Raw genomic sequence first — 12,970 nt, 5'->3', positions numbered from 1 at the left:
AGTTTTTTCTGAGCACCTTCATGGTGATCTGTTCTAATAGAAAGACTTGGAACTAAAATTTAAGGCTTGTTTTTTCTCATTAACATACAGTGGAGAAGCCAGGAATTCAGTCCTTTAACCCCTCAAAGCCACTCCAAACATTACAAAGTAGGAGATGCAAGTAGACATTTTAACCCTTAAGAAGCCAAGAGATGCTAATTCAAGTAAAAGCAATTTAAACTGCAAGAAGAATTGTTTCAAGTGTTTCTTTTTTTTAGCTTGTGCGATGCGAATGGGAACATATAACAAATATAAAATAGGTAGTATCTCGATTTGGCTGTGATAGTGGAAGTACACTTTATAAAGACCATTTCTTTCAAGAAAGTTAAAGCTGCTCTGTCAGAAGAGAAGTATAAGGACTGCTGTTTTGGGGTCTTCTGAAAATAGTGGATGTCTGGTTATGTCTGACTTCAGTACTTTTCACTCGCATACCTAGAACAAGCATCCTGTAAAGAACTGTTAGAAAAGTGTCACTTGTTCCAGGACAGCGACTCGGTATTTAAGTCAAAGCATCAAAATGATAAAGAACTAGTTTTCTTAAAGGAGAGGTCAGCAATGGCAGCAGCCTACATTTATTTGTCATGACATATTCCCTAGGTTAGACTAATTGTAACCAAATATGCATGATTGGTTCTGGAACTATTTTGGTAACTAAGGACTAAAAAATGTGTTTGACTAAACCCCCATTTTAATGTTTAGTCTGTTGACCTTCATCAAGTGCAGAGTACTTGGTTACTTTTTTTTTTTTGTTCTTCTGTATTTTATTACAGATGGCATTTACAGAGTGGATTGAACCACCGAAACGTGAAAGAAAAGCCAACTATGCTGTGGATGCATACTTTAGGGAAGCACTTCGTGTTAGTGAACCAAAAATTCCAAAAGTAAGTGTGTAAAATGTATTTTGTGGCTGTTTAATATGTGAGTGAGCAAAGTTTTCTATTAAAGGTATCCCGTTTTTTTCTTAGGCTCCCCGTCCACCAAAACAGCCAAATGTTCAGGACTTTCAGTTCTTTCCTCCACGGCTGTTTGAATTATTGGAAAAGGAAATTCTGTACTACAGAAAAACAATTGGTTACAAGGTATGGATTTAAGCTTTTATGACTTATTATAGTTGGCTTTAAATTGAAGGACTGTAGTGCCCAATTCTGTATTTTACTTCCCTAGGTCCCACGCAATCCTGATTTACCTAATGCAGCCCAGGCACAAAAGGAGGAACAGTTAAAGATTGATGAAGCAGAGCCACTTAATGATGAGGAGCTGGAAGAAAAGGAAAAATTGTTGACGCAGGTTTGGCTTGTTTTATCCTAATGTAGGAGACCTAATTATGTGACATTTGGATTTTATGGCATACTCATGCCAATTGTATGTTCTGTGTTTTCCCTGACAGGGCTTTACCAATTGGAACAAAAGAGACTTTAACCAGTTTATCAAAGCTAATGAAAAATGGGGACGGGATGACATTGAAAATATTGCCCGTGAAGTTGAAGGCAAAACTCCAGATGATGTAATGGAGTATTCAGGCAAGTGTCATGTCCTGTACACACTCATGCTATTCTGAAGAGGTTATCTTGCAACAGACCTTTCTGAAAAAAGACGAATGGTATTCACCCTGTTGGTAGATGGCACTACAGACACGTGGATTTGTAGAACCTTGATCAAACGTTTTGTAGCTTGATTGCAACAATGTATGTTTGAACATTAAGTGTGAATGTTCTGCAAGCAGCTTTAAAAATCTACTTCTAGGCTCACTGTACATGACATTAGAGAGATAAAGTTGAACAATACGAACATGCATGAGGAAAACCTTGGAAGATTTCTGAACATTAAACTCCTATTTTATTGTAAATTTCACATCTTGATATGAATTTACAGCACAACTGTTAATCTGTCACAACAAGGGCTGTTACCTCAAGATTCAGCAAAGAAGTTTATGGGCAGAGCACACCTATAAGTGCTTATTCCCTACAGATTTGCATCTGTTGCAGTTTGAACTGCACACAAACTGTATGCAACATATAAAATACATATATATATATGTATATGTATAATAAATTTTTTTAAATGCTTTAGATACTGTAGTTTTTTTTTTCCTGTCAGGCCAATAAATGGAGACATTGAAAATATAAAAATGCATATTCAATAATCTGAAAATGCATTGCTATTTGTTAAGGTGCCCATACGCCTTACGGTTATCGTACAAAACTTTTCGTACGATTGAACCGTCGTACGATTGTCGTACACCGGCCACATCCTGCCCCAATTATCGCAAGGTTCAGTCAGTGGTAGTTACAAAAAACCACCTGGACGAATTGCGCTAATCGACTGAACGTATTTTCGTTTGCTCATGAGCAGTGTTAAACCAATGCGAAAATCCTACGATCGACTGAAGTTTCCGAACATGCAGGAAAGACAAAAGTCGTATGATTTACAGTACTGGCAGTTGCAGACTCCCCATACACCTTACGATTGTCGTACGAAAAGTCGATCGCATACGATTATCGTACGATAATCGCAAGTTGTATGGGCGCCTTTAGACATCTTTCATACTGCATTCATTTTCTATTGCATGTGTGGTGAATGAGCCCTAATTGCCACACAGTGAAATGCCTGCACTTGGATTTCAGGCAGTGGCAGCTTTCAGTACTTATTCTTCAGCTTTGAAAGGCAACATGCATCCAGACTGGTTTTCTTAAACTGCTGATCGATTAACATGTATGCTTGGCACTGTTTTTTTTTTTTTTTTTTGCACCATTTGTGAACCACATTGCTTGTTCTTTTAGCTGTGTTTTGGGAAAGATGTAATGAACTCCAAGATATTGAAAAAATAATGGCTCAAATAGAAAGAGGAGAAGCTCGGATACAGAGGAGAATAAGCATCAAAAAAGCTCTCGATACAAAGGTAATGTGAAGGAATATCCGTCTGTTTTCTTTTTCATCTTGTACTAATGCTATTGTCATAATGGTAATATTGTTAAAGTTGTTAATATTTATTTTTGTAACCATTTTGCATAAAACATCTAACAGTGTGATTTATAAGATTATTTAAGAGGGTGTGTTTAGGGGTGGAGTTAAGGGCAGGGTAGGGGTTAGGTGGGCAACTGGTGGCGAGTAACTCTTAAAGCCTGGCTAGTATCTCAGGACTTAAAATTTTGACCCCTGGTCTTAAGTATACCTCAACACTGCATTTTTATATTATGTAGATTGGTCGATACAAGGCACCTTTTCATCAGCTAAGGATTTCATACGGCACAAATAAAGGAAAAAACTACACAGAAGAGGAAGACCGTTTTCTAATCTGCATGCTACACAAACTTGGTTTTGACAAGGAAAATGTGTACGATGAACTTAGGCAGTGCATCCGTAACTCTCCACAGTTCAGGTTCGACTGGTTTCTGAAATCGAGAACTGCGATGGTAAGCGATCTGTCATAAAATATTTTCATAAGGATATCTAGTGAAATATGTGCACTATCCATTTGTGAAACCAGACTGATCTTTCCTTGTATGGGAAAGAAATTAACCTATTTTTAAAGGTCTTTCATTAGATATGTTTACCCTTTAAAAAAAAAAAAACATTTCTGCCAGCATAAAGTTTATATTCTAATTGCTAATTGCTGATTAATACAAGATGGCAGAAAGTGACTGTGGGATCTGAATCTGGTTCTCATGCCACTTAAAAGAACCCATTTGAACCAGTTGAGTATATTCCTCTTTTCACTCACTGGGTTGTTTCTTGTTGCCATCACCTTTTGTGAGTGAAGTGTCTGAGCTGGTGGCCTTATCCTGTATAGGACCATTTCTGATCTAACGCAAGAGCAAGGTGCATTGAGGGCCAGAACTTCCTTTCTACCTGAGATAGTGTTGCCCTTTCACCTCAACCCGGACATCATTCTTCATTCCCTCTGGTCCATTTCATCAGAAGTTGATCTCCTTTCATTGCCTGGGTGTAGTTCATTTTTCAGGTTTTCCCCGCAGCCACTACTTTCATTAGAAAGAATGAGACTTTTTTTTTTTTTTTTTTTTTTTTTTTTTTTTTTTTTTCCTTTTTTTTTTGTTTGCCAGTGTCCAATCCTCCTGTAGGTGGCATGTTAACCAGTCTCTGTGTCCCCCCAAAAGACTGGTACAAAATCCTGTTTTTTAGGTTTACCAGCTATGCAATATATTGTAATATTTCTGTTGCCTCAAAACATGCTTACAGTCTAAATAGATATAAAATACAGTAAAACCTTAGCTTGATAAACCCACCCAGGTCTACTACATATAGTACAAGGATTTTTGAAAACTTCTTGGCTTTTTGCTTCAGAGATATTCTCTTATAGGCTTTTTTAAGATGAGAGTAGTATGGTGCAAGCGCAGAGCTTGTCAATTAGTTTAGCAAACCAGCTATGTTTCCTGCATATATTCACATATATCCCTGTTGTAAGCGTCTTTTAGCACCAAAGGATCAAGTCATCATTGCTTCTCTTTTCACCTTAGGAACTACAAAGAAGATGTAATACTTTAATCACATTGATTGAACGGGAGAACTTAGAGTTAGAAGAGAAAGAGAAAGCAGAGAAAAAGAAACGGGGACCAAGGACTTCTTCGGTAAGTGTTTTATGTTTTTGTTTTTTTGTAAAATAAATTCCTAGTAAACTGTCATTAATCCTTATAGTTGTCTTGTCCTGTGGTTTTTATATAACGTTCTTGTTACTGTCTGCTGAATAGCATGTATTTTGGGTAGTACAAGTCTTTTAAAGCATAAGTTCACCTTTTGTGAAAATTAAAGAAATGCATAATTAATGATGTATAAAAACATGCATTTCTTTAATATTTGCATTTAATCCTGGAAAGCATTGTGATCACTTGATCAGAGCTCAGGCTTCTGCACATTTTCTCCCAGTCAGAGCTCGTACTCGGGTATGGAGTTTCACTGCATTAAATCACCTCATACAGCGGCCAGCCATCCTCGCTCTAGGTAGATGCGGTAATATGGGCAGCTCTACCTAGAGCGAGGACGGCAGGACACTCTATATGAGGTGATTTAAGGCAGTTTGAAGTCCAGCAGTCCTTACCCCATCTCTCCTAACAAACATGGTACGAGCTCTGCCTGGAGAGATTGTGCAGAAGCCTGAGCTTTGCAGCTGTGATCGACTCATCACATTCCAATGGTTTCCATGCTTAAATGCAAATATTAAAGAAATGCATATTTTTATATACATTTATTACATTTTTTGCAAAAGGTGAACTTATCCTTTTTAAAACTTGACTATTGCTTGACAATAAAACAGTATTTTTGAATACCTGGGTAGCTTGCAGATGACTTCTAAAATTCCTGTGTACACAAGCTCTTAGGCAAGTGAGGAGTAAAAGGGTCCATAGTTTGTCACGGTCTATGCTTTACACAGGAGGTTAGACTTAATTTGGTGCGGTTTTAAAGTTACTTGAAGGAGAATTATGAGGCGAGTGATTTTCACTCAGCCTCATAATCTGAGCCGTCGTGTGACAACGAAACTGTCACAGGTCGGCTCAGTAGATCGGGAAGTGAGCGAACACATACCGTCACTCACTCCTTCTCGATCTATTCCTGCAGAGAGCCTTGACTGTCACGGCTCCCTGCAGGGATTCCCTCCTCCCCTCTCCGGCCCTCCAGCGCTGACTGGCGAAACGGACGGGGGAGGGCACAGCTGGCTCTGCCTCCTGGATAGGCAGAGCCAGCTGTCAATCCCGCAGCTGGGTGGATCCAGACATAATTGTCGTGATCCGTCGGGCTGCGGCTTCTCAGTATACTGTGAGCTGAATCTCGCGCTATACGGAGCTTTGGGTCAGGGGGGAACGCTAGTTTTGTGTCCTTCTGTTGACCCTTAGGAGAACTATGGGGAAAAGCCCTGACCCCATAGTTCTCCTTTAAAACTGCCAATAATAAAGATTTACCTGAAAGAGGTAACCACTTGCCTCTGCCCACACCGCTCTATTGAAGAGAAATTGCTGTCCAGAGTCTTCAGAAACAGACACTTTCAGGAGTTTTAGAAGTGTCCGTTTCTGAAGATGCAGCGATTTTCTCTTAGAGTGGCATGGGCAGTGGGAGAGCTAACTATTAACTTGTTTGCAGGTACATTTTACTATTAGCAGTTTAATTGAAGTGAGCCATTTTAAGAAAAGGTGTAGTAGCCACACTGGAACATTTGAATTGTCTCTTGGAAAGCATGATGAAATATTTCAGGAGGGTTCCGGAACTTTAATATAAAGCATTTAGGAAACCTTATTTCTTGTTTTTTTACAGTAATTTTAGATTTACTGGAGTTTTTTTTTTTTTTAAATCTATCCCAGAAACCTGACCTTCACATATCTATTTTTACTGCAGGCACAGAAACGGAAATTGGACGGCGCTTCTGAAGGCAGGGGAAGAAAGAAAAAACTTAAGCTTTGAAGCATGTTTTGTAATTAGTAAATTTCCGAAGTAGTTCTTTCTTTACGGGTCTTCATAAGATGTACTGTACACTGATCGGCTATTATGTCATTCAAAGACATCAGGTTCATCTGTTTATTGAACTAGGAACATAGTACTTATTGTAGTTCTCCTTTTTTAAATAAAACAGCTGTGCTGGACATTTTTTTTTTACCACTTAACATTTGAGGTAATAAAATAGGCTTCGTTAAATGTTATTAATGTGTTTAATGTGTTTTGTTTTTTTGTTTTCTCCCTGACTTTGTTGGAACATGAGCTGTAAATTAACGACCATTTTTGTATTTTCTTTGAAATAATACCTAATACACAATTTTGTAATATTCATTGAATACATATCTAATTTGTTCATAAATATTTGGTTGTGTTTGTGTGGCTTTTTGTTTTTTGTCCCACCCCCCCCATATCACACTTTTTGTCCTTTCATAAAGTTTGGTATTTCCAGAGGAAAGCAACATATACCTTTTTTTTCTGGTTTGGGTATTGCTGCTCTTATTGCATCCACAGTGCTATACAAGCACCTTATCACGCAATTGGCAACTGTACATTTACATTTCTGTATTGGGAACGTGTTCTGGCTTAATGTCTGTAAAAAACAGGGACACCGGCACTCCAATAACGATGCAAAAGGACGTCTATTTAATGACTTGGTACAGCATATCACAAGATGCAACGAACGTTTCAGGGTCACACAGGATCCACTTCCTCAGGCAAAATACATGTGATTGTTAGGAGTGCGATGGGTTGGACTTTCTGGCTTAGTTAATATAGTGAATAAGTTGCGCTTGATCTAAGTGAATGTGAATACCAGAGTGAAGAATAAATCATAAACATCTATATAAATGCCGTAATCTTCTATCTCATTGTGTAATCGATACGTCAGTGTGTAAATGTCCAAGAAATTATTGAGGCGTGTGATATGTGGAACGTGTGTTCATCCACCCCACAATATATCAATAAATATGTGTGACAGACGCGCCCGGCTCACTTAATGTAGCTCGGAGTAATCTGTGACAAACAAACAAAAAAATAATAAAGCAACCTAGTTGCAATCCTTATTTAAATAACCCGTGGGTCTAGTACTCTTGCATGTGTAAACAACGATAGTGGTTTCACTACCTAATCGTAAAAATATAATAATATGCACATACTTATTAGTGTCTCGGTGACCCGAAATGGGCAGTGATTAAATCCAAATTAGTGAAATCAGATATATATTCTAATTCCCCTCTTATGTGTACAAGGGGTTAAATATATATAAAAAAAAAAATTCCCCCCAAAACAATCCCAACAATATAACAAACAGACACACAAACGGAATCTCAGCAATGTAACAAGCAGTAATTTTTTCAGATTTTTGCAGTTTATATGAGACGGGATACAAACGGTTAGTCTCCTTCTCTAAATGGTATTTAGAGGAATAGTCTGTTCATTTCCCTGATAGATATCCTCCAAAATGTAACCAACCAATCGCTGATTGAGAAAAACCAGAGCGTTCTAAGGTTCTAATAGTCCATCTCCTTTGATCTCAAAGTCAAGCAATCGGATGTAATTTAGCCTTTTATCTTGATTATTCCACCGCCTCAATGCCCAAACCGGCAGCGTGTATCTATAGATGTCTCATAAAGGATACAAATGGAGAAAGGAGGCGAACCATCTAAGTGCAGTATTCAAGTACAGTTTATTTCTTAAAGTATATGAATGCACTTACGGAAATCCAGAACTAATAAAGCTTTTTAAAAACGTGTAGTAGAAAATCAGCTATGAGAGGTGAAGACCAAACATCCTTTGACGCTTGGAAGCAATTTCTGGCTTAGTGTCTGTCACAATGCTGCTTAAGTGCATGCACGCACTTTTTTCTCCATTGAAGTTTTATAATGGGCAAGCATACATACTGTAGGCCAGCCTACGATAACTCCTCCTACTCCCAGCATGCCTCTTATTTTGTTAATGTCCTAGGAGGGTTAGACTACTCTTTTTCTCTGGGTGTTTTTTTTTGTTGTTGTTGTTCAGCTCTGCGGAGAAAAGTCTAATCCTTTTCTGCTAGCTTTTTTTCCTTTTTCCAAAATCCATATTCCTGCTACTTTACTGCTTAAAGTAGTATTAAGCTCTTAATAATGAAGGGAAATAAAACAAATATACATTTGCCCGGCAAAGTTTTTTTTACATTTTATTTCCTAGGCACTTAGTCATGTTTCCAAACAGCTGGCTACGGCTCTGTCAGCTCTGCTTCCTGGAACTTCCTGTTCACTACAACTTTACAGCGGAAGGGACAGCACAGCTTCCAGCAGCTGTCCATCTAGCTCGGAGAAAGGGGGAACAGAAAGCTGGAGTGGCTTGACGTGCTGTTCCCGTGTGTTTTTGTGGAGACACTACACCACTTAGTAGCACATTTAAAGAGAAAGTAACTACCCTAAAACAGTTTTTCAGGGCACCAGCTGATTCTGCAGGAACAAAGCTTTTAAACATCCAAGGAGTATTTTAAGTATTTTTATCAGCATTTGAAATGGCTTTTGACTGTAATATCACTTTTAAGCTGGTCTCTACATCATAGTTATCTGGATTGGCCTTTCCTCAGCCTGACTTTGAAGTGCGGTTCTCAGAACCTGCTGGACTGGACATTGTGGGGTCTAGCCTGGAATGTGACTTTCGGACACAGTTCCGCTTATGGTGCTCTTCAGCCAACACGTATTTGGAAAAGTGCTTTCCAGGTCCAGAGCCCTGACATTTCCCAAAAGCTGAAGACTCACTTTGTTGTTAGACTGTTTGGGCTGAGCACTGGGCGCTACCTCACTATGGGACTGCTGTGCGCCTTCATATTTCCTGCTTTCCATCAGTTTCACTATGGATTGGGTTTACTCTGAGAGATTAAGCAATCTTTCCTGTCATTCAGTGTTGATGCATAGTCTTTTCTGCTTTCAAGAGCCAAATGGAAATCTGATCATTTTTTTAAGCCATTTTGCATTTCCACCCTGCAGTACAGTATGTCTGGTTCTAGACCTGGGAGCCAGCATTGGTGTAATGGGTGCCTCCAGCTCACATTCTGAAAGGAGAACTATGGGGTAAGTGTTTTTCCCGATAGTTCTCCTTACCCTGGGTTCACACCTAGGCGTATTGTAATATGCGCGTCTGTCATGCGGTTTTTTTACCGCGATCCGCGGTAAAAAAGTTGCGCGATTCCAAAGGCTACTTGACTTATCCCAATGGAAAACGCCCTACAAAACGGCCCAAAGTAGTCCCGGGACCTTTTCAGGCGTGGGCCGTTTTGTAGGGCGTTAGGGACGGGCGGAAATACGCCTAGGTGGGAACGAGGGCATTGACTACAATGCAATTTATATTTTTGACCGTTTTGTAGAGCGTCCGTCGGGCGTAGGACCCGCTACAAAACGGTCAGGTGTGAACGGGGCCTAACGGTCACGGGAGGACGCTAGTTTGTGTCAGATCCCTGCGTATCAACTGCTATAGTGATCGTATAGTAAGGACGTGTATTTGCATGACCCGATTTTGCCCCCCACCCCAGTCCACCTGCGATTCCTATGATTTGGAAGTCCTTTCTTCAGATCAATTTAAAGATCATCATGATGGATGCCAGGCTGTTCTGGTGGGGAGGCATCTTGGACAGGGGACTTGATCGTCAGCAGTCTCCTCTTCCAATAATTATTAATCAGTCAGCTCTGTATTCCCATTTCACTTTGGTCAAACTATAACCTCATAAAGTATATGTGATGTAGGATATTTTGATGTTTAAACAGCCCCGATGCTGGCGACGTACACTGTACGTCGTCAGTCACGAAGGGGTTAAAGAGGACAGTACTTTCAAAAATTACAGGAATTGTAATGTCAGTAAACAAAAGAAACACGGGTAGTGTGATAGCAGGACCACCAGTTGAAATAAATGAATGCAGTCATCACATCCTGTAAGACTGTTAAGCTGCAACATTCCTTTTTTTTTTTTTTTTCCCCTCTGGTTTAGATGCACTTTAAATTTCTAAGCGGCCTTTCTCTACTTGCTACTAGTGTTCATACTCATCCTGATGAATAATAACATGGACTCTTAAGGTGGAATGTATAGGCAAGGCCCCTGATTGGCAGTCTCTGTTTGAGCATCCACATGTTGATACTGCTACATGCCGATCAAACCCTGAGTCATCATTCACAGTGAGCGATCTGTAGCATGCTTTCTGCTCAAAAATGGCTCAAATATGAAGCTTAGTGTATCTCTTCCAATGCATTTCAATGGAGATGTTCACATCTTGCAGCTCAATGTCACTTGTAGCTGAAGCTTGTCACTTGAACATGAGCTATTTCTGGTGGATTTTGAGCGATTTGGCCCCAATAGACTGCCAAAAGAACAGTGACCAAATGTGCACTGTAGCTCAATGTCATGAAATCATTGCTCAATGTGCACTGTACCTCAATGGCTGAAATGATTAATGAAAAAGCTTGTAGCTCAGTGTTAATGGTCTGAATGAGCCTTACCTGATTTCTTTCTTTAACCCCTTTGTGACGGGAGACGTACACTGTACGTCCAGCCACAAAGGGACCAAATGACTTGTCGCATACACTGTACGTGACGAGTTATTTGCTGCTTTAGAGGGCTGTTAAAAGCTGAGAATCAGCTTTTAACATTCATTAATGGCTGCCCTTACTACAGAGGCATTCATTAATAAAAGGGTTAACCTTTTTCAGACACCCGATACCTTAATATCGGGTGTCTGAGCGTCACAGCAGAGCGGACACAGATGCCGGCTTTTGCTGGCATTCTGACAGCTCATATAGATCGAGAGATATCTCTCTCAAGCTATACTGGCTTTTTTTTCTTTCATGAATAGATACATAATGTGTCTATTCCTATAATGTATCTATTCCTGGAAGAAGAATGTTTCAGTTTGCTGATCGTTGTTGCAACAATCAGAAAACCTTTAGTAACAGCTGAATCCTGAACTGCTGCAGGATCAGTGTCACTAACTTATTATCGGCTGTTCTGAAGTTTGAAGCAGCCTGATAATAACCAAACTTTATTAATTTATCAAGCAGTAACAGTGAGATTAATTCACAATGACTGCTTGATATAATTAAATAAATAAAATACAATTTTTAAGTTTAAAAAAAAGTGAAAAGTGTAAAAAAAATAATAATTGTGAAAAGTGTAAAAAAAAAAAATGTGTAAAAATAAAATAAGGGACAAATAAATGAATGTATTTATTGCATTTTTTTTTAGCTGTGCTGGTGTTGTAAAAAAAAATACTACAAATCAAAACTGGGAAAAAAAGTGTTTTTTTTTAACGTTTTTTTTCTCTTTTTTTATATTTTATTTGTCCTAAGTGAGGCGTTAGACACACATATGTGATATAAATATGTAGCCCTATCTGTCCTCTAAAAAACAATATATAATATGTGTGGGTGCACTTTGTAAGAAAGTATATTACTGACGTGGAAGAATCACACAGCAAAAATGTCAAAAGTGTGTCAGTCATTTACGAACAGCAACTAAAAACAAGCTCAGTCATGAAGGGGTTAAAGTGTAGTTTCACTTTTGCACTCAAAATATTTCTGTTTGTTATGCATTTCTATTCACACAGCATATCTAAATATATATATTTCTTACCATTTATCTCTTTGGTAAAGCCATTTGTGCAGTTTCCAGGCTACTCTGAGCAGCTTGAGAGTGAAGTAAAAAAAACAAACAGTACCTGTTCAACCTCCACCCATAATAGACTGTTCAGGGATTACTGGTGATCAGCAAGGCTCTAGTTAGCCTCCAGCCACGCACACTTGAGCAATAGAATCACACATCCCCCACATTGTGTAAATGATGAGGCATTTCAGCTACTCAGTTACACTGTATGTGCTATTTTGTAGTTGTATTGATAATAAAGCCTTGGAAGTCAGTTGGTGTGCGCTGCATGATCAACTTCTTCATGCCAATTGAAAAATTGACCTGCAGCCTAGTTGCTAGAGGCAGCAGGGACACTGTAAGATGCTGTTTTAGCCAGCTGTACTAGTACTTCAGTGATTTGCACTACATGGGGGGGGGGGAAATAATCTAGTGACACTTTTCACTAGAAAATATTGTATATAATCTATATAAGCAATTTTATACTGGAATATTATGGAAACATTTCTTTCAGTCTGCAACCGCTCCTGCAATGTTCTGAAACTCAGTGTAAATGTTGCTTCCTTGCGCTATGGTTAGGTATTCTCTACACCCTTGGTTCTCAACTGGTGGGTCGTGACCTCATGTTCTGAGGGTCGCAGCATGCCTTCCACTTTCCTTCTTGAGAGGCTCCTCTGCCTTCCCCTAGTGCAGCACTGTCAGTTCTCGCGCCAAGCAGACATTCAAAATATGCTGCCCAGTGTCATCTTGAGGTAGGGTGGGCTGGGGGCTATGGTCGCGAGAGAGCGCCATCCATATGTGCATTGCTTAGAGCTCCTTCGTGTGCCCTGTAGAGGTGCCTGGACGGGAGTGACATCACATTCTGACTCC

General features: G+C 39.3%; 1 protein-coding gene across 1 annotated transcript in view; it reads left to right on the top strand.

Moving 5' to 3' along the window:
* Nucleotides 1–6,838, top strand: part of SMARCA5 (SWI/SNF related, matrix associated, actin dependent regulator of chromatin, subfamily a, member 5) — a 34,128-nt gene extending 27,290 nt beyond the window's left edge. Inside the window, exons 17-24 of the mRNA XM_018552987.1 lie at nucleotides 810–920; nucleotides 1,005–1,118; nucleotides 1,204–1,326; nucleotides 1,427–1,559; nucleotides 2,820–2,938; nucleotides 3,240–3,452; nucleotides 4,515–4,625; nucleotides 6,382–6,838. Coding sequence (XP_018408489.1) covers nucleotides 810–920; nucleotides 1,005–1,118; nucleotides 1,204–1,326; nucleotides 1,427–1,559; nucleotides 2,820–2,938; nucleotides 3,240–3,452; nucleotides 4,515–4,625; nucleotides 6,382–6,447 — 990 coding nt within the window. The 3' untranslated portion in view covers nucleotides 6,448–6,838. The remainder of the gene's footprint in view (nucleotides 1–809; nucleotides 921–1,004; nucleotides 1,119–1,203; nucleotides 1,327–1,426; nucleotides 1,560–2,819; nucleotides 2,939–3,239; nucleotides 3,453–4,514; nucleotides 4,626–6,381) is intronic.
* The last annotated feature ends 6,132 nt before the right edge of the window (nucleotides 6,839–12,970 follow it).

This window comes from Nanorana parkeri, unplaced genomic scaffold (assembly GCF_000935625.1).
Source record: "Nanorana parkeri isolate BGI_ZX_2015 unplaced genomic scaffold, ASM93562v1 scaffold104, whole genome shotgun sequence".
NCBI lineage: Eukaryota > Metazoa > Chordata > Amphibia > Anura > Dicroglossidae > Nanorana > Nanorana parkeri.
The sequence above is the reverse complement of the archived record's forward strand: the minus strand, read 5'-3'. Positions and strand labels throughout refer to the sequence as shown.